Source organism: Brachyistius frenatus, unplaced genomic scaffold, assembly GCF_029030835.1.
Source record: "Brachyistius frenatus isolate BFR_SWC_R1_liver_20210118 unplaced genomic scaffold, ASM2903083v1 Contig_5, whole genome shotgun sequence".
In the NCBI taxonomy this organism is placed as follows: domain Eukaryota; kingdom Metazoa; phylum Chordata; class Actinopteri; family Embiotocidae; genus Brachyistius; species Brachyistius frenatus.
Genome location: NW_027210604.1, coordinates 9,764,210 through 9,785,061, shown reverse-complemented (window position 1 = coordinate 9,785,061; position 20,852 = coordinate 9,764,210). Strand labels below are relative to the sequence as shown.

General features: G+C 40.4%; 2 protein-coding genes across 2 annotated transcripts; both read right to left on the bottom strand.

The window, feature by feature from the left end:
- Positions 1–118: 118 nt before the first annotated feature.
- trpc6a (transient receptor potential cation channel, subfamily C, member 6a) lies at positions 119–10,150 on the bottom strand. Its single transcript, XM_069721776.1, has 14 exons — positions 9,984–10,150; positions 8,050–8,378; positions 7,207–7,339; positions 6,307–6,607; positions 5,620–5,805; positions 5,320–5,484; positions 4,967–5,210; positions 4,662–4,889; positions 3,782–4,046; positions 2,426–2,621; positions 1,308–1,508; positions 1,046–1,102; positions 646–721; positions 119–403 (listed from the first exon to the last, which is right to left on the bottom strand). Exons 1-14 carry the CDS (start codon positions 10,115–10,117, stop codon positions 273–275), a joined length of 2,646 nt encoding a protein of 881 aa, XP_069577877.1. The 5' UTR covers positions 10,118–10,150; the 3' UTR covers positions 119–272.
- Positions 10,151–16,605: 6,455 nt separating this feature from the next.
- Positions 16,606–20,196, bottom strand: angptl5 (angiopoietin-like 5). The gene is made up of 8 exons (XM_069722664.1): positions 19,974–20,196; positions 19,130–19,301; positions 18,930–19,033; positions 18,746–18,839; positions 17,668–17,771; positions 17,462–17,582; positions 17,124–17,309; positions 16,606–16,974 (listed from the first exon to the last, which is right to left on the bottom strand). Exons 1-8 carry the CDS (start codon positions 20,028–20,030, stop codon positions 16,655–16,657), a joined length of 1,158 nt encoding a protein of 385 aa, XP_069578765.1. The 5' UTR covers positions 20,031–20,196; the 3' UTR covers positions 16,606–16,654.
- Between the last annotated feature and the right edge of the window lie 656 nt (positions 20,197–20,852).

Sequence of the window (20,852 nt, the reverse complement as noted above, 5' to 3'; positions counted from 1 at the left end):
GTGTGTGTGTGTGTGTGTGTGTGTGTGTGTGTGTGTGTGATGGGTAGGCGAAGGAGGACAAAATGAGCCCAATTATAGTATTATAAAGCATTGACATCATGCAATCAGTCAGCTATGTTTTAATTTTCTATTAACATACAAACATCCTTCTTTGATCACAGCATTGTTTTGCCTTCATCTTAGTTTATCTACATTCAGTGACAACGAACAGGCACTTGATATTCTGAGAGCTGTACAGCTTTATATACAAGTCAGGCCGGCAGGCAGCGATGCTACGATGAAGGCGTGCTGATCTCTCCCAGCCTCCTCAGCAGTCCGTCAAGTGTCTCCATGTTCTGGGACTTCTCCTCCAGCAGCTCATATCGCAAACTGGAGATGTCCTGTTTGATCTCTTTCAGCTCACCTGGACAAAAACAGACACAAAATCAATCATAAAAAGTTCACTGCCACAAAGGGGAAACCTAAAATTCAGAAAAAAAAAATACTGTAGATCTGATAAAAGTTCTTTCTGACATGAGGATACAACATGTTACTATTAAATCATGCTTGTTTTTTTGTTTTTTTTGGACAAACATATTCAGAGTAGCTTGGTTTTCAAAACAGAACTCGTGAAGTTAATTTTCATTCTCATTCTGTCGATTTTACCTTCAGTGATCTCGTCGCTCTCTCTGTCTGTCTGGGATTTTATTATGTAACGCTTTATCAGTCGCTTCATGATCTTCTGCAACCAGTAAAGAAAAGGGTGCTCAAATTCTTTAAATATATACAATGAACAAAACTATAAATGAGATATAAATATAAACGAGAAAAACGTAGATGGATAAGAACAATGAAAAAGTTTTGTTTTTGTGAAAGTATAAATCCAAAACAGCAAAACAAAAAAAACCTCTATCAGTACATTAAAATGTAATAAAATATTAAATGTTGTAAGTCCAAAAGTGTCATTTTTAGAGCTGTGTATAATTACTGAAAACTGCAGCTGTTTCATAAATATGGAGTAAAAATCATGTTATTATCTGAAATGTAATGGCACACTCACACATACCTGATATCTGGTTGGACTGGTAGACGCAGCATATCCTGAATTTTTTTTCACACCCAGCTGAAAGATAAAGCTGAAATTAACTTGACTGGACAGAATTGTGATAATTTTTCAGATGAAACTTGTCTTCAGGTCAGCGGTGCAGCCCGTGCTGCAGCAGTAAAACCACTGGGAGGTGCTCAGGCTCTGTCTCTGGACTTTATGACTTCAGAATGAACGCTGCATGTGATATTTGAATGAAATATTCATCCATATTGTGAGGTACCTGGTTGAGTTGTGTCTCAGTTTTCTCCTCCCTGTGCCCTTCCATAAACTGCAGGAGCAGAGACTTGATGGCCGTGGCCAGTCCCAGCATAGATTTTGGACTGGGGACCAGGTTGAAGGGCACAGGGAGTGTCCTTCCCTCCTCGAAGTAGGAAAACCAAAGTCTGGCCCGAGCAAACTTCCACTCAACGTCAGCATCATCCTTAAGAAAATAAGGGACAAAACAAACAGGTTTGAGAAGAAAAAAAACATCTCACGGCAATTTGAGTTACAGCTTTGTATAAACCCTTTCCAAAGATTAGAGAAGCTCTTCTAAAGCTCCAGGCCAAACTATTTCTCAACCTGGAGCTTCATCACTGCCCTGTCTGAAGATCCTGGCTAGCAGTCTCCCCTGTTTCCAATGTTTGTGCTAAGCTAAGATAATCAGCTGTAGCTTTATATTTAGACTACAGACATGGGAGTTTTATAAATCCTTCCGAGCTCTCAGCATCACAAATATTAGTTCTTGCCAGCTGAATGAAGGCATACGTGGGTCTGAATAATAATGGACAGAATGAAAAGCTAATTAAAATCTATATGTAAGGGTTCTTTTTACGGATAAAAAAAAAAAATGCATGGAAGTGTTGTTTTTTTCTCCATGAAATAGAAAACATTTGATGCTTGACTCATTCAGTGCATATAGAGCACATACTCACTGAATGCTCATCCTTTGATATTAGTTTCATTAGAGTTTAGATCAGAATGGACTCATGTTATAAAAATAAATAAAGTACTGTTTCACTCTTCTTGCTTTAAATGAAGGAGAGATGATGTATTTTGTTACCTATAAATTCTAAAGGAACACAAACATTTAAAATAAAGCGTTCTGATGGGTGAAAACCTAAATCTCATAGTGAACAAGCCTAATTTTAGATACTGATAAATAAATGAATGTGTTTTTCGTGACTTTTTACCCTATTTTAAAAGACATCACGGCTCTCCCAGCGTAAACTTGAAACCTACTTTTAACAGCATCAGAATACAGTACGTGCTACATGTGGCAGGTAATGCTTTTCAGCCTGTAGTTCATATTTGTGAGCTTGCATGTGCACAAGACGATGAAGTATTTTACTGACGAACCTCAATCTCCTGGAAGGAACTGTTAATCATGGCGATGAGCATGTTGAGCAGCACGATCACCATGGTAACGTTGTAAACCCCGTACAGCACGTAGCCGATGTTCTCGATGAATTTGTGCCCGTTGTTGATTACCACCGACTTGACCTCAGAAAGTCCAAATATAGCCCAGAACAATGTCTTGAAGCTCTCCTCCAGGCTAGACGGACGCACACAGAAGGGGACGCAGGCGGTTATTTTTCAATTCAAACAAACCATTAATCATCAGAGGGGAGACGTTAAGGATGCGGAAGAACAAAATGTTTTTTTATATGTCCACAGTTCATTCTTGCAGCGTTTACATTACTGTGCAAACATATCGTACATTTTTAAATAGTTTTCCAAGCTTTTGGGCAGCTGTTATTTTACTACTGATTGAAAATCAAAGTGCAGAGACAAAAACTTGTTTCTGATAGATAATCCATCACATCATTTGATGTGATATTTATTTCCCTATATCATAATTGTTCAAATGCAGCTGCTGCAAGTACTCGTAAAGTTGTACTTGGTGTTTTTTGTAGATACTTTTCTATAATTATATATTTTTTCTTTAAAATACAGAATATTTCACAGAATAATCTGAGGAGGAATAAAAATAAATCCCTTTAGTGTTGTACCCCTGATAACTTGTGTCTACACTAAAAACCTAACCAGTACAGAGTACCATACAGAGTCAGGCATAGCCTCATTTTAAATGGTGAGAAGCCAGAAGATGTTGAAGAGTTGTCTTTCAATTTATTTAATTAAACCTGTCACATTTTTAGGTTTATGTCATTCATTTATTCAGTCATTCATTCAGTCTGGTTGTTGTATGGATGTTGGTGGACTCTCTTATCTCCTCAGACCACCCTTCATTTGATGGATTGTCTTTGTGCCTAGTGCCGTTGCTTTCCGCTGTCCTGTGACCTGGATCTTACCTCTGCCTGTGGTTTGTAATCTTGAATCATCTTTTTCCAAGTAAAGCTCACTTTTACTTTTTCTACCTTCAGCTATTTTTTCCAGCAGATTCTCTCATCTTTTAGAGCAATAACTATGAATTAAGGTCATGGCTGGATCAGGAAATAAGGTATCAAGGTTAATATTGTGGAATTTTGCTTTTTTTTTATTGGTATATGCTGCTACTGTGCTTTAGTTTGGGCTCCCATGCCTCAGAGGAGTGGCTGTGTGTTGGTAATTCAACATTGATCAACTTCTTTGAACAAATGTTTGAATAATGGATTAACTTCTGTATCTCCAGCAATCATTAAGTCTGTGCAAGAGGATTTTCTTTGATGAAATACTTCACTTGAAACATGCAGGTGTGCGCAGTAAAGGTCTCACGTGGTGAAGGCGTCATTCTGCTTCGCGCCCAAGTAATAGGAGTACAGGTTGAACATGCCGATCATGAAGGCCAGAAAGACCAAGATGAAGATGACCATGAACTTGAAGATGTCCTTGACTGTCCTTCCTAAAGAGATCTGCAGTGGACCGAAGCTCTCGTTGGCTGGAAGGATGTAGGCAATCCGAGAGAAGCTCAGCACCACTGCGACAGCGTACAGGCCCTCCGATACCAGCTGGGGATCTGATGGCACCCAGTAGATCCGAGCTACAAAAACAGAACCAGTAAACATCAGAAATCTGATTAAGGGGAGGTTCTGTCCTATGAAAAAAAAAAAAAAAGGAAGAGGAAGAGGATATTTTAAGTTAGTACAAGGTGGTGCTATACTTTGCGATTTCACAGAGAATGTTTGTATCAAAGCCCCTTCATATCAATAAAAAATCATGTGTATTTCCTTTTCTCAGGGACATTTCACTCATCTTTGCTTTTCTTGTGAAATGTTGGATGGTTTTACATCTTCTGGTTCTCTTTGTTTAGCAAATACATAAGTGCAATTTGTGACTCATGAATCACGAACAAACTGAATACTTTATGGGGTCACAGGTCTGAACCAAGCAGCACTACTTAGATTTGTTTTCAAAAAAAGCTACTTTTGTATTTGATTTGTCTAAAATTAGGCTGCTTTAAGTTGTTTATTTATTTAACTTCTCAAAAAGAATAGGAGAGGGTCCGACACCAACAGACAGACATCTGATAGTCGATGATACGCTCCTCTATGTACCACCTTGTGCTTACTTACTGCAACTGTTTATACATTAAGTAAACGACACTATTTAAAGTGTGTCAGTCTGTTAGTTTGTGCAGATGTGTGAGCATGCTCACCCAGAGTAAAGTAGTGTATCTCGGGGGGCAGTGTGACATTAATTAGTGTTGTGTACTGTGTGTATACATAGGTCTGGGCTAAGTCAGCGTGTCTCAGAGCAGAGAAGCGGCAGCTGAAGGAGGCCAAGAAGATCGCCAGCATCCCAAAGTCCAGGAAGTTCCATGGTTCGACTAGGTACTCCCCCGGTCCTTGACTCCAGATCTCCTTCACCTCAGCCCAAATCATACCTGAAGCACAGGTCAAATGACATAATACACAGGATGACAGGATTTTCTTTCTGTCATCATTATCATCTAGTGCTCACCCATGACCCATGAAATGATGAGGATCTCCATCCAGGTGAAGGGTGTTGTAGTCATGCGGTAGAGCAGCCGCGGGTCATAGTTGAGTGACGGACCGTCTGGGTGCTGGTGATGGGTCATGTTTGGCAGCAGGGTGGGGCCTGCGAAACGGTCGGCAGCATTGAGGATGAGAAGACCCAAGAAAATTGTAAAGGATGAGGCATGGGCCACAAACTTCATGAAGGGGCTGCGCATCACTTTTCCCACCTGAGACAGAGATGGAACAACAGCAGAATGAGAGTAAGGGGGAATTAAACATCTAGTTTGTGCTTTTGGGAATTAATGTGAGCGAGGCTTGAGACCTAATGTTACATACTCTGCTGCACGGGGCGATCCAGTAAGCCACAGACAGTCCAGGCAGTCCTATAGCCACCGCCAGGACCACCAGCAGTTTGATGGCAGTGGTTTGTTGTCTCAGGCCCGGCAGGTTCTCATACCAGATACTCAGCAGCTGCTGCTGGCAGTTCGGATGAGCCACAAACTAAAGGGCACAGAGAGATAAATATGTAATAGTGATCATTTTACACAGACAAATGTTTCCAATACTTCATACATGATCATAAAATGTGTGCTTCCTCCTGCCTCAGTGCCATCGCTTGCTTGGGAGCATACTGACCTTTTTGAGTTCATATTTGATGGCTAATTTGAGCCGTGTGAGGGAGGGGCGACCTGGTACATCATAGCTGTCCTCGGAGTCTGTTTCTCCGCTCAGTATGGCCTCCACTTCCTCTGTGCTGCGACACAGATCCAGGAGGCCCACCACGTAGTCCTTGCACTGGCTCGATAGGCGGCAGTAGTCGTTCTATGAACATTGTGGGGAGAAATGTGCATCGATGAGGGAAATATTTGAGATGAGTTGCAGCATATGTGGTCTAATGCTGGAGTTACAGATGAAAGTAGGAGTTTATAGGAGACAACCTTGAAACCTTGAAACACAGGTATTTTTAGTGTTGACATGTCTGAGCTCTCAGAGACATTTTGATGTAGTAGTACAGTCATACTGTGAGCACAGTAATTATTACAGTTTTTATGTGTGTGTCAAGTAAACATTGTGAAGAGTGACCACAGGACCTCGTGTTTCTGTTTCCTCTCTACATCCTCATAAAATGTTCATGTATTTACTGGCAGCTTTTATTGGCAACTTGTTGGCAGCGACATGGCAAATATACTTTTTGTGTGCTTGACAATGAGCTGGTTTTCAGGGCATGTGTATAGTAGCACTAACAGGAAGTGCACTGTGATCTGACATTATTGTTGTTAGGGGTGTTGATGAGTCTGCAGGATTCTTTGAGGGTATTTGTACCTTAAATTCTTTCTCAATATTAGCCAGCATGGCCAGTTCGCTGCTGAGCTCCAGGGCTGCCAGCACCGGATCCTCATTGGACAGGCAGAGGTAAGCAGGACTGGCGAGTCCTCTGTAGGCATTGATCCTCGATCTCGAGTGGCTGAAGGAGTCAAACTGCTGCTGGTAGTTACACGAGTCGCAGCCACAGAAGTAGTCATGAGGAGGATCGATGCGGGCCCCTTTAGTCAGCAGGGTGTGAACTATCTCGTATTCCTGGCAGTGTGCTGCAAGTATCACTGGAGTCACATCATGAGAGAACCTGCAGGAATGGAGACTCATAAAAACACAGACAACGTACAGGAGAAAAATAATAAATCAAAGGCGTGGACATTATGTAAGATAATTATGCTTGGCTGCATCAGAAATATGCCCTTTGATTACAAACAGGGTTTGTCATTGTGTTTTGAACGCTCCGTCTTCAGGAACCACAGAATCCACACTTTTAACAGTGGCCCAATAAAAAGCACTGCTAAATGTAAACAATAGCAAACCTTTTCCTCCAAAGAACTAGCTGAAAATGAACAGCAGCATCCGCAAACAGAGCAGAGCATTAGACCCAAAAGAGCTCCAATGTCCCATCGTACCATCTTATTAGAGACCAAACTTATTAGAGACCAAACTTATTAGAGACCAAACTCTACCAGCGCTACAACTACATTTTAAAACAATCGTTTGACTTTAATGTCATCTCACCGAGTCAACCCCATTGATCGTTAATTGGTCCAAATGTTGATCCAAACAAGGTTTCCAGACTATAATCACATTGACAAAAACTGAAGCTGTGAGCAATAGTGTGGCGAATCCAGGCAAAGAGGGATCAACATTTTTCATAATGGCTGTGTCTTCTACACTTCTTACCTCGTCCCGTCTTCATCATAAGCATAGAAGTCATCCCACATGTCTGCCTGAGCGGGGCTCGCCGTCAGACGATGAGCGTCTCTAAACGAAGGGTGAGCGAGCAGGACCTCTGTGATACGGACATAACCTTTACCTACAACACACAGAGCAAAGCTGTTGGTGAGGTTACTTTGTAAATCCTATTGCTAAATCTATGTATCTTTAAGCTGCAATATGTGACTATTTTATTTCAAAGTATCCAAAAGGTAACTAAGCTTTACATTATAAAGCACCTTGCCTTCCAGGTACAGTTTAAATTAATGTTAGCACAAACCACCCATAAGAATCAAGGAGATTTTTTTGTTTCGTTTTGGCCTGTAGGCAAATGTTGGAATTACTGAAACGTTCAGCCTCATTGGTAGTCTTTATTTTTATAGGGTTGACCTCACTTTTGTTTTATCTTGGTATTGCTTTCCTAATGGACACAGCTCTTGGAGAGTAAAGGAAGTTCTTCTGGACTGGTAAGTAAACAGCTGTTAATGCTAACAGTGGCTATGTACCCTGGTAAAAGTTGCCTATTGTACAGTGTTACTTACAATATGTTAGGTTGGCTGTTTGTTAATGCATGGTTTAGACCAGTTAGAATAGCTGTATGTGATTGATGATGTATGATCATCTAGCAATCTACCAAACTGAGGTACTTTCACATGACTCGCTTAGCTTCAAGCAATCGTGTCTGATATGTTTGCAGGTTTTGACCTCTGCAGAGCTCTACAATTGCAGTATCAGCCTCCTGCCATGTGTGATGAACCATTAACGTGTTTTTTTTTCCATATACAGTACACACAAATGAACAGGTCTTACTGATGGCTAAAAGGAGGGCGTCACCCACTCTGGCCAAATCCGCCCTCCCCAGCAGCAGCTCTGTCACCTCCAGGTGCTCGTTGGCCACAGCCAGCTGCAGTGCATTTTGGCCCATGTAGTCCACAGCGTTGACATTCAAATTGGACACATGGACCAGCATGCGCCGCACCTCTGGTATGTTGCCGTATTCAGCTGCCTCCAGGAAACGCTGCTCAACCTCTGACAGGCTGAATGAGGGAGCAGAGAACATGTAGGCAGGGCCACGAAGAGCCTGGCGTCGTTTAACAGCACTGACACGGGCCATGAGCTGCCGCTCAGAGCTGCTGTGGCTGCCAGAGAGTCAGAAGACAGAAACACACTATAAGTATTGTTGAATCTTTAGTTTACACATTCAAAAACCTCAATTCACTTACTTGTTTCCAGATTCATCTCAAGTTCACATTCTACACTTGAAACATTTGCCTGTTATCAGCTTAAGATGCTGTTACTACGACTTAGATCATTCAATATAGCAGTAATACCAGAACAAATACAGCTTTCACCTCTTTTGAAAGCATTACAGTGATCTTCAGCAAGTTGTTTTAGGTATACAGTGTCCCCCAAAAGTTGGTTCCTTTATAAAATGTTAGAAAAGCTCGTGCTAGCATAAGTTTAAACAAATACATTCTAATCAAATTAATAAATCAGGTTGCTACTTGATAAATGACAACAAGTATTTGGACAAGTTACGATTTACAGTGAGGCGCCATCATTAATGTGATGAACTACATCTGGGGTCGCTCTGCTGGGGGCACCCAACTGCACTCAGAGGTGACTGGCTTTATATATCCACTAGCAATTATACCCAAACTAATTTATTTAAAGCAGCAAAGGCAAATGGAGTGAGCTCAGAAAAAAGGACAAAGGTTGATAAAATCAAGCTTCCACCCGCTTGGGTATTTTGTCAAAAAGCCAAATAAAAAAAGAAAAGTTACGATTTACAGTGAGGCACCATCATGAATTTACAAAAGAAGTTACACAAGCAGATGCAGGAAGACCAGCAGCAAACTGGACTGTATTTGTGCATAAATTAAATCAAGAAAAACAGGTGGGAAACAGCAGCAAGGATCGCTTCTGAGATCATTGAGAATTACCAGACACAACTCAGTTTATAGACCATTTGAAATGGGATCAACGAGGATGTAATCATTTGGATGCAAACTTCAGAAGTGGATCATTGAGCAGGATGACGATGCAAAGCAACCCAGTCGCCCGTTAAAAGTGTATTTTGCCCAGGAAAAAAATCTAAGTGTTTGAATGTCTCTCCCAGAGCACTGACCTAAATCCCAGAGAAGCGATGAGCTGCCACTGAGGATGAAATGTCAGCTCCTCGACGCTCAAGAATGAATAAGGTAAAACCTTTGCTGGTTGAACCATGGAGGAAACTTTCACTTCAGCTGTTGATTACTGGTGTTTTCAAGCAGTTTTGTAAGTTGCAGGATGTCAAACTAAAAACTAAAACAATGTCAATTTAATATTTAGGCATCCAAATACATTTTTGTCTTCATCTTGAAATGCATATATATTGTGTAATTATTTGAAAGCTTTTAAAACTAAACAAACCTCTTTTGGGAGTTTGAAGTTATATATCTTTCACTGGATTAATCGTAACTCTTAATTCATTTCGTAGTTTATGCATCTTAAGAACTGTATCACTCTTAACTAGAAATTGTTTTGATCATATAGCTGTTCAAAAGTGTTATATTCAAATATTATTTAACAGGCAATTTGACTAAAAGATGTAATCAAACATGCCAGGTTTAAATATAAAAGTGTCATCATCTTTGAACTATAACTTTACCAAAACCTACAGAAGGTGCACACACCTGCCCGCTGCACATCTGTGCACTGCACATTTGTGTTGAGTGAATAGAGGATGCAAATCAAAAACCTACCCGAGGCATCGTTCAGAGCAGCAGTACTCCTCTCCAAAGTCATCATACAGGAGCAGGTTATCACGGCTCCTGGCTTTCGGGCTATCGCTGTCGCCCGCAGGCCGGCTGTGAACAACCAGCGGCCTGTGGTTCATCCTGAAGGGGATCAAAAAAATTGAGGTTCTGCTCCAGCTTCATGCGAAGGAGTAATCAAGTGCCTGTGGCATGTCTCCCTCTCCCTCCCTGTGTAGCCCTCCCTCTTCTTGTTTTTTCTGTGTCCTTGAAAAAGAATGTATCCATCTGGGTCCCACTATACTTTTATTTACATGACACATTCAACTTTACAGATGTGCAAGGTAGTTCAGTATCAGGACTGAACACACTGAGGGTTAAGGGGGGATGGATGGCCATTTTTATTTCAGTTGTTTCAGCTGTATCTTCTAACTCTTTTCAATAAAGTTACTCTGCATTAGTTTAGAAAATACAGGCTGATTTGTTCAAATTAACGAGAAATAGTAAATTTTGGGTCTTGCCAACAGCTTTAATTCTTGAGCCGTAAAATGCTATTTTAAACTGCAGTGTTTAGATTACATGTCTAGATTGTGTGTGTGTGTGTGTGTGTGTGTGTGTGTGTGTGTGTGTGTGTGTGTGTGTGTGTGTGTGTGTGTGTGTGTGTGTGTGTGTGTGTGTGTGTGTGTGTGTGTGTGTGTGTGTGTGTGTGTGTGTGTGTGTGTGTGTGTGTGCAGGAGTGACTGATGGCTGATGAACAGCAGATGAGATTCCTCAGGGTTTAAATTCCCAGTAGACTTTGTTTCCTGTATGCTCCCACTTTCCACTGATCCCGATCCAGTGTGGGAAAGCTCTGCACACACACGCACACACACACACACACACACACACACACACACACACACACACACACACACACACACACACAACAAACATATATACACAGTATATATTCATGCACATAAGTGTGTTTATGACTGACACCCAGTTTTTAGTAGCATTTTTCTAGTGGTTTAGGATTGATGGTCTTCATCTTTTGTCCCAAGATTTGGTGCATCTCCCCTCTTTGCCATTCGACTGCTTTTTGTCTGGTTTCAAGCTGAATTTCACATAAAAGAACCTGTTGAATCACAACTAACATCTCAACACCCATTAATCTGATAAAGCAGAGTCTCTGATGTGCTGTTGTGGCAGTGAAAACTACCTTTTAAGGGCCTGATTGCTGAAGATTAGTCTCTTTGGACGTTTGATGGCGAAACAGCATCACATTTCACAGGGCGGACAGTACTGTAGTGGGTAAACTCTGACAAATGTCACCAACACTGTGAGTTTTTGTTAAGACTTCTTCCTCAGAACAGAACAGACCTAAGATCTGGATGTAAATACTGTCAGCCCAAACATACACACGCTTATTGGGGGGCACTGACCGGACAAGTACCTGGATAGTCCTCTTCTGTGTGTGTGTGTGTGTGTGTGTGTGTGTGTGTGTGTGTGTGTGTGTGTGTGTGTGTGTGTGTGTGTGTGTGTGTGTGTGTGTGTGTGTGTGTGTGTGTGTGTGTGTGTGTGTGTGTGTGTGTGTATCCATTGAGCCTGGAAATATGTGCATATACCGGACCACACAAAGAAACAGTGTTATCACCTGGATATCAGTCGTACAAAAACAGACCCAGACACACAATAATTTGTGTTACTGTGCAGAAGTAAGTAGAAAGACAGAGGTGGGAGTTTGGAGAGGAAAACTGGGGCCAGAAATGAGAATCCTGATCTGAACTGTGGCACTAACAGGAAACACTTCATGTAAGCAGTGGTGGAATGTGAAAAAAATTACCTTATTTCAACTACCTGATTGAAGTACAGTGTTTTGTTTTGTTTAAAATTAGTCTTGACCCTGTGTTTCTTTAACATGTATATTCCTCTCAAATCATCCTGACTTTGTTTTTTAAACAGTCTTCAGTGCCCCAGAGTTAAGTAAATTGTTTTTGACCCCAAACATAATCACAAACAAGCTCCATGCAAGAGATTGACTACAATCAAATGTAATTTATCAAAATTAAACTAATACACACCAACAAATAGGTAATATCAGTAATGTCACCATGTGTGCTGTGAAGTTGTTAAAAATTAACACTAAAGAAGGTTGATAAAATGAATGAATGGAAGACAGCCTTCAATTTCTGAAAAAAAAAATTGGGTTAATTAGTCCTTGATACTTGATACTTGCTCTCTTTGAAGAATACAAATTGTAGTTTTATTTTTTAATTTTGTTGATTTCACCACACTTTTGCACCATAACACCATAATTGGAGAGTACTGCAGTTTGTGTGTTCATGTGTTTGTGTGTCCCACAATCCCCTACACACAAAATGCTCAATCCCCTTTGCCTGGTGTTTATTATTGTATTTCATTTTTTATGTTTGATAAATACTCTGCAGTTTTATCTTTTAAAACCTGCTTTCTTGCAGTTGTCTCAGTCGCAGTTTTTTTCAAGGCCACAAGTTAACCCCAGCAAAAATGAGCAAAAAAACAAATGTCTCTGGAGAGGTTCCTTGAAAGGGAGGAAGACCGAATGATGAGACAACAGAAAACTTCAAGACCACCAACAAAAAGAAAGCTGCATTTAAAAGAAAATACCAAGAGTCCTACTTAAATTACAGGTTCATTGCAACAGGTGATTCACATCTTTAAGCCCGCTCTGTATAATATGTAGCGACCGGCTATCTAATGAAGCCATGAAACCTTCAAAACTACTTCGCCACATGGAGACCAAGCACCCTGCATAAAAAGACAAGCCTATTTAATTCAATTTAATTATTTAATTTAATTCAAATATTTAAATTAAGTCTATTTAATTTAATTGTATTACATTATTTTATTTTATTTAATTCAATGTAATTATTTTATTTAATTCAAATATTTTATTTAATTATTTTATTTTATTTTATGACAAAAAAGTCATATTATAGCATTGCCATCCAAAATATCACAAAAAAGTCATACTATAGCTAAATCTGCTACTTGAGGTCATGATGCCAAGAAACTTTTTTGATACATGTCCAACTAATTTGGTGTGTAGGTGAAACTAGGTGCCGGGGCTACAGTTTAGGGGGCGCTAGCGAGCCATTTGGCCACGCCCACTCGCAAAACACATGTCGGATGTATCGTCTCACAACGCCGGATGTAATTGCCATGTTTCATGAGGTTTCAAGTATCCTTTGACCTTCAACATTAACTTCCTGTGTCATGGCGAAACGTCAAACTTTGCCGCATCACCACGGTGACGCCCTTCGAAAAGTCGCACGAACTCCTTAATATATCATCATCAACACGTCAAGGCTATTCTGACCCGAATTTAGGTTCATGTGATCAACCAGCTCGACGAAGCATGTGAAAGTATGAAAAGTTTAATTTCCAGTTTCCAGCAGGAATAATAACTGACGTGAATTAAATGAATGAAATGAAAAAATTAAATGAAATGAACTGATGTGAATATTACCACACAGATGTCTTCAGGGCCGGACTGTTATCATACATGTACAGTTTGGAGAAGGTCAGTCCATGCACATAAGATTTACAGCAATTATAGTTTCATGGCGAGACGCTCGAAATGGCCGCCACGCCACGGGCACAACGATCGATGAAAAGAAAATCTTTTAAACAACTTTTAATCCCAAAGGTGTTACGAAAATTTCAAGTCGGTCTGAAAAATTCTGTAGAAGGAGTTTGTTAAAGTACAACGTGCGAATCGGCAAAAATTCAAAATGGCTGACTTCATGTTAAGTTTGGGTGTTAGTGCCAAGAGACTTTTTTTTAGATGTAGGTGGTCTACAGGTCCATCGAATCACAAGGTGATTGACATGTTTCAAACATCAGCAGGGGTTTTGGAAGAGACTGAGCCTGGGGCTTAAGTCTCCCAGCTGGTGCACAACCACCTATCTCAGCTTTCAAAGGAGTTTGAGTATTATTTCCCAACCACAAAAGACCCCGAACTGGGAAAGAATGGATCCGCGACCCATTTGTGAACAAGCCAGGTGAATCGACTTTGTCCGTGGTGGAAGAAGATCACCTGCTTGAGTTCGCAAATGATGGTGGCCTTAAAAGTATGTTTGAGACAACTTTAAATCTCCCTACATTCTGGATTAAAGTCAAGGCGGAATACCCTGATAAAAGCACTGAAAAACCCTGCTTCCATTTCCAACATCCTGTCTTTGTGAAGCCGGGTTTTCTGCAGTGACAGCGACCAAAACGAGATTACGGAGTAGACTGGACATAAGGGACACACGTCGTCTGTCACTGTCTCCCATCACCCCCCAGATGGGACCGTCTAGTTGCAGGGAAACAAGCTCAGGGATCCCACTGATTCTGCATTATGGTGAGTTGTATTATATTATATATATATTACAATGTAATAATAATAGAAATAAAGTCCATAATATGACATTTAAAAATTGTATTTACAATATATGTAATTATTGAATCATATATTATGTGCTTTATTGTGTTTTGTTTTTGTTGCATGACCTCCCCCCCGCCCTCCCAAGGCGGCGGAAAAAAATGGCCTTGCAAACGGTCCGTGGTGCAAAAAAGATCGGGGACCGCTGTTTTAGAGGATTGTATATTTTAGAATCAAGAACTACAAAATACTTTTTCCAATGATAACAGTTACACAACACGCTTAATCTTTTTTTTTTTTTTTTGGAATAATGCATCAACGACATCATGCCCAAAATAATTGATTGATGTGAGTTGTGAAGTGATGAAGCCACTTTAGGACCAAACTACAAGTCTAGTTGTCTTTGATTTGTACACATTTACTCACCATCGCCGTTGTTTTTTGTCTAGAAGTCTGGACTAACCTGCCTCTTGTGTGGATGTGACATTTCAGCAGTCTGCATCTGTTTTGGTCCAAACACCTGACCTTAACCGGCACCTCAAACTCCCTACTAAACTCTCTTTCTTTCTCCTCTCTTTACCTCCTGTGTTTTTCATTCCCCTCTTTCTCTGCCTTCTTTTTCTCAGTCTGCTCCCACGCTCTCACACTTCTTAATTAAACATGAATTCATTGATTTAAATTAGACTCTCTGCAGACTGTCTTTTTTTTATTCCATGTTGTCCTCTCTTTATTGGACAGCTAAATGATACGAACCAACTGGAGCGTGACTCTCTGTTTCTGATATAGTTTGAAGTCTGGCCTGCGTGCCTCAGAGGCTGCAGTGTTCATTATAGCCACAAAATGTCCAATGTTCACCTAAAGAGGCAGTAATGTTGGGTGACTGATGGTTGGAGCCCTTCAAAGTTTGGATGGACATGAAACTTTCCTGGTTCAATAAAGATGAGATGAAATTTTAAGATCATAAAAAAATTGATTTTGATGTAGACCTCAGTACATGAAAGGGGTTCGGCAGTTTAAGTGCTGATGCTGTTATGCTTTTTTGTGTCTGAGGTGAATTTACAATACATTGCTTCAACTAACACACTGTGTTGAGAGATTCACAGCACCACCTACTGGAATAAGGCCATTTTGCTGTTTTTACTCGACCAGAAGCATCACTTTCTCCTGCTTTGAAATTACGACGGTTTCTCACACTCTTCCTGTTTGATGTGTACAGAAACAATATGAGGAGTGGTTACACTCATGTCATTTATTTGTGATGAAGGTCTTTTGTTTGACTCGGCACAGGCTTGTCCTGATCTCTGACAATGTTTCCTATAGTTGATTCGAAGAATATAAAGTGTTTATTGTTTGGCAGATGCCCCTTAAATGCTCAGCTGATGTCCTCTCAGCTCAGCGGAGGACTGTAGTTCAGATGAGACATCAGGAGATATTATCTGTAACACTGGGATGTAGTGCCATCCAATTGATCACTTCCCAGAGGAAGTAACGTGTTGCCATAGCCTCAAAAGAGACCCCATGCTGAATGTAATGAATTTTGAGTTTGATATGTTCAAATTTGGCTGATTAAACTCTTGCAGAAAATGTGTTGCCAGCTAAGACTGCAGTTTGAAATTTGAGGTCTGACTTTCAGATATATCCTCATCTTCTGGATAGACCGTTTAAATGGCTTCACTGAGAGTTAAAAAATAACTTACCAATTAATAAACCATTAGTAAATGATTCATTAACCATTATTGATGCTACTATTTAAAATTTAAAAACATTTGACGAAGAAAACCTGGAAAAAAAAAATGCCACCCATTGTTTTCAAGTTATTTTTGATTCTCTCTTCTTGAAGAAGTAGAAGAATGATTGACTGAAACTAAAAGGCAATTTTTATGATAGTTGTGAAACTAAAATGCATAATCAAATAGATGAATGATAATGATAAACAGAAGTAAAAAAAATAAACTCCCCAAAACAGTCTTGCAACTTAGTTTATTATGCAATGGTATCTTGTTTTATTTTTTTCCATTTCATGATGATTTTGGTGCTGTTGTGTGGTTATAATAGACTTTATTTTAATTTCAGATATGTCCTCATGAGACCCTGTTTCTGATACAGATGGTGTAGAGGATGGATGGACGGAGTGATGGATGGTCACCTTAAAGGAATATTTTCAGAACAGGTAATTGGTTCCAGTGAGGTGAAACCATGAAAATGAGACTCCATTTTTTTTTTTTTTTTTTAATCTTGTTTAATTAAAACCTCCAGTTGTACAATGATGCATTTCTCTCTTTTCTAGCAACTGTCAGTTGTTGGTTGCAATCCTTCTGATCTTCATCGTGACAGATTTGATGGTGTAAGGAACTCCGCTCTGTCTCCAGGTGTCCCACAGGATGTGTGTCCTCTGCCCCTGGTTCTGCTCTGTGTCTTCAGGAGAGCCGTTGAGGTTTGCCAGGCCGCACTGGTTGAACCACCACCCTGTGTGGTTGTGCTGAAGGCTGCAGCTCTCCACCGTGCTGTTTCCGATGGAGCAGGAAGGATTGCAGCCGTCATTGTCCACGTCTGAGGCGCTAAACGGAGCTGTGTCCTGGTTCTGCTCCTGGTCGTAGCCGCGAAATGCATCACCTGCATCAGAAGACACACAGACATCCACGCAGCCATGCAGGTGACTCATAAAAAGCAGTGAGTACGTCCTGATTTAAATTTTACACTGTGTGGGAAGAAAATTTGTCTGAGGGTGAATCTTTTCGAAGTTTTGATTTCTTAAGTGATACCTGCACTGCCTGCATATCTGCCCAGGTGTGTACTGAAGAACTGTGTTTCATTGTCAAGGCGGAAGTCATCATATGATGCATAAGAGGTGATGTCATCATGGGAGACTAAAGCGATGTGAAGCTGGAAGCGAGTATCTTTCTGGTCTAATATATGAAAAACCTTCTTCAGGCCCAACCAGTGTTCTCCTACACACACACACACACACACACACACACACACACACACACACACACACAGATAAAAAGAGAGATTTTCCACTGAGCTAGCAAGGCTAACTGTGTAAAGTGAAACTCAATTCTTACAGCAGGAAAAATGAATCTGTACTATAATGCACAACCTGCAAGGTGACCAAAGCCATCAACATAATCAACCCATGGTCGTTTGAAGTCAGTTATTCCATCAGTCCTCCTCTGCATCACCGTCCATCCACCTCCCATATAGTCCATCTCACAGAAGACCTGCAGGACAAACTTTGCTTTTAGCAGGGACCAAAGATGAGTGAGTGACAAACTGTAAATGACTGAAGGAATCATGTACGCGTACCTCAAAAGAAGAGTCTGTGTTTTCTGGGTGGACTATGTAAATACCACTGGGGATCTTTGGGACGACTGATATCAGATTGTCCTTGATGTCGCTGCAGTCTCGACCTAATTAGAGGAAACAAACACTATTTTGTTATCAAGAATATAATCAAGTTAAATTAATGTTTTGATTCATAGTCAGTAGTTACAAAAGGGAGTATGCACTTTGCTTATTAAAAAATCACCGTGTATACAAATTTGGTGATTTTAAAGATTTCTGATACACCAAAGGAAATGCACGAGTTAAGATGTCTTCTGTTGAATGCTTCCTAGGACAGTATAGTATAGAAAAATGCCTCGTCTTCTCATGTTTGCATGAAAAGGTAAATATTTAGGTGATAAAGACGGGTGACAATTTAGTATTGCACTTCCATAGGGTTTTGAGTTTTATGTTGACTACAGACTTTAAAGGGACAATCCACCGATGTCACACATTGGGATCAATTTATTCACCACAAAGACTCACACTCAACCAATGAAATCAGAACTTAGTTGAAGAAAATGACTGTGATTATAGTAGTCTGGGTTTGGAGACTAAAACCTTTTAACAGAGAGCCTGAAAAGGGGCTCTGAACTTTGAAAGATATGGTCATTGAACAAGTAAGGAAGGTCAAACAAAGTGACTATGAGGACTTGCATTATAGGAATTGTACAATCCAGTGGTTATATATTTTGGCCCATACAGGGGTCTGAAAGTCTTTTATATTTCAGCCATTGCTGCTTTGATTTGGATCATTCTTTCTTTAAATAGTTGTAACTGCTTTATGGCGGTTAAATAGTGAGCACCCCTTTATAAATAAAGCACCAAATGATGCAGCAGCTTTTAAAATCTCCCTAATCCTTCATGAGTCAAGCCTACACTTCCATTAATTTAACTTGGTAGTGCTTTTGTTAAACCCTCTCTTCCTGGTTGGCAATTAATTATTTCAAACTCCATGGTCCTTGATGGTAATGCAGGCTTTTGTAGTGATATATATTAACGATAACTGTAGTACTCCTCATTAGCAGTAATTTCATGTACGTGTTTGTGTGTTAGTTACCGTGAGACTGCACAGGTTTTATGGAGTACATCTCAGTGTTGCTTCTCTGAACCTCAGAGCTGAGCGTCTGCACTTTGGACATCAACTCTGTGACCTGAAAATGGGACACTACTGTACATACAGCCGGCCAATCAGATGCTTAGACTCTGTTTCTGCTAAAGGAAAAACAGACTCTTTTGTTTACCTGTCTGCTGAGGATGTCCAGAGCGCTCTGCTGCTCCTCCATCACGTCCCTCATCAGCTTCCGGGTGCTGCGTCCAAACGCCAACAGAGACTGTTGTAACTGGCCTAAACACAAACACACACACACACGAACACACACACTGAACAACATACGATGACGATGGAGCTAACGACGACACGAGGAAAGAGAAAAGACTTTACCACAGATGGAGTGTTTCTCATCTCGTAGCAGCTTGACAGTGATGTCACACGGAATGGAGCATGTGTCCCGACCTTTGACCCCTCCGATAGGTTTCTGGCCTTTGACGGGAGGGTCAGAGAAGTCCTCATTGACTATTTCTGATTGATTAAAATCATCACTGTTTCCTTTTTCCTAGCAATCAAAGGAGAGAACTACAGTGAGAAAGAGTTAAACCTGCAGATGTCAGCCTGCAGTTGTATCAGGCGTTATGTGTAACTAGCCTGGGATGTCTGACTCCAGTAGAAAATTACAGATTGAATCATTTTAATATTCCGTGTGCGTCTATTTCCTAAATTCTTTCCAGATCAAAAACAGGTTGAAATATTCTTATATTCAAAAAAGGTTTGGGGACTCAAATGTCTTTATAAAACGTATGTTTGATCAAATCAAATAGCCCAACATTAATAAATAATTCAAATTAGCCCCATCTCAAACAAACTACAACAACAATGCTATTTAATCATTATTACATCAGTGATAGCAGTTATATAAGGCTATAAGGCTAATTATTTCCTCTTTCACAGACAGTCACACACACCACAACTGTTTTTGTTAATATGTTGAATCCATCTTTTAAAATAGAAAAATGGTTACATTTGTATCTCTTGTAGCAATTTAAAGTCTCTTGCAACATAAATAAAAACTTGCAGTTTTATCTTTTTGCCGCATTAACATATTTTTTACACATTTTCTCCCTGACAACTAACCTGTTCAAATTGTTCTCCCTTGTAACTGCCTGCTATAGTTCCTGACAGAAGTTTGAGTGACAAGACATAAACAAAAGCATGAATATATGATACATACTGCGGAGGAAAGCAGATGAGGCAGAAGCAGCAGGAGGACAGTTGTTGTCCACATCATATCACTCTTGTTTGACTCTGATTATTTCCTCCAGGAGTGAAGGTGCTGAACTTGATCCACCAGCAGACACTCCTTCATTTAAGCTTATTTTTCCACAAAGTCGGCTCTTTTCCCTCACATGTCCACCCTTCTTCTCTGCATCGGAGTCTACCTTCGGATTGTCAAACTTCACTTACTCCTAACCTCTTCTCTGACTGCTTCCTTTTATCCACCTCCATCTGTCACTCCCACTTTTTTCTTGTAAATTCCCATGACAAGATTTTCTCTCAGAGGAGGTCAATTTTGTTGATAAAAGTGTGGACATGTTTCTGACAAGTAGCAGAATGTGCTGATTCTTGATTTGTGGTGAAGAGTCATTACCTTCTCCTTTACTGTATCTATTAGCAGGCATTGTTGTTTTACAGCTTATATCCTGCCATCAGCATGAGAAACAGATGTGGAAAGGGAAGTGGGCAGCTTGTTTGAATGCAGGAACACTTTCTCTCTGCTTGTGTCTTTGCGTGGGAGCAGCAGCTGAAGGTAGGGTACAGTGACAGCAGGGTGTCTCTGCTTCTTCTGCTCATATTTCACCCTCGTTACTCCCCTCTCCTCTCCTCTCCTCTCTCTCTTACTACTGACTCATACATCTGAAAACAGCCTCCCAAAGGGTCAGACTAATTACTCCATTTAACTGGGCATTTAAGCAGTGAGGAAAGTGAAAAGCAATGGAAAGCAACAGCGCATTCCACTCAGGGTCCAGCTGGAGCCGGCCAGCCTGTCGCTTCCTTGGAAAACTTTGCTGTGAGTGCCAAAGAAAAGATTTGCTGGTGTTCTCAACCTGTA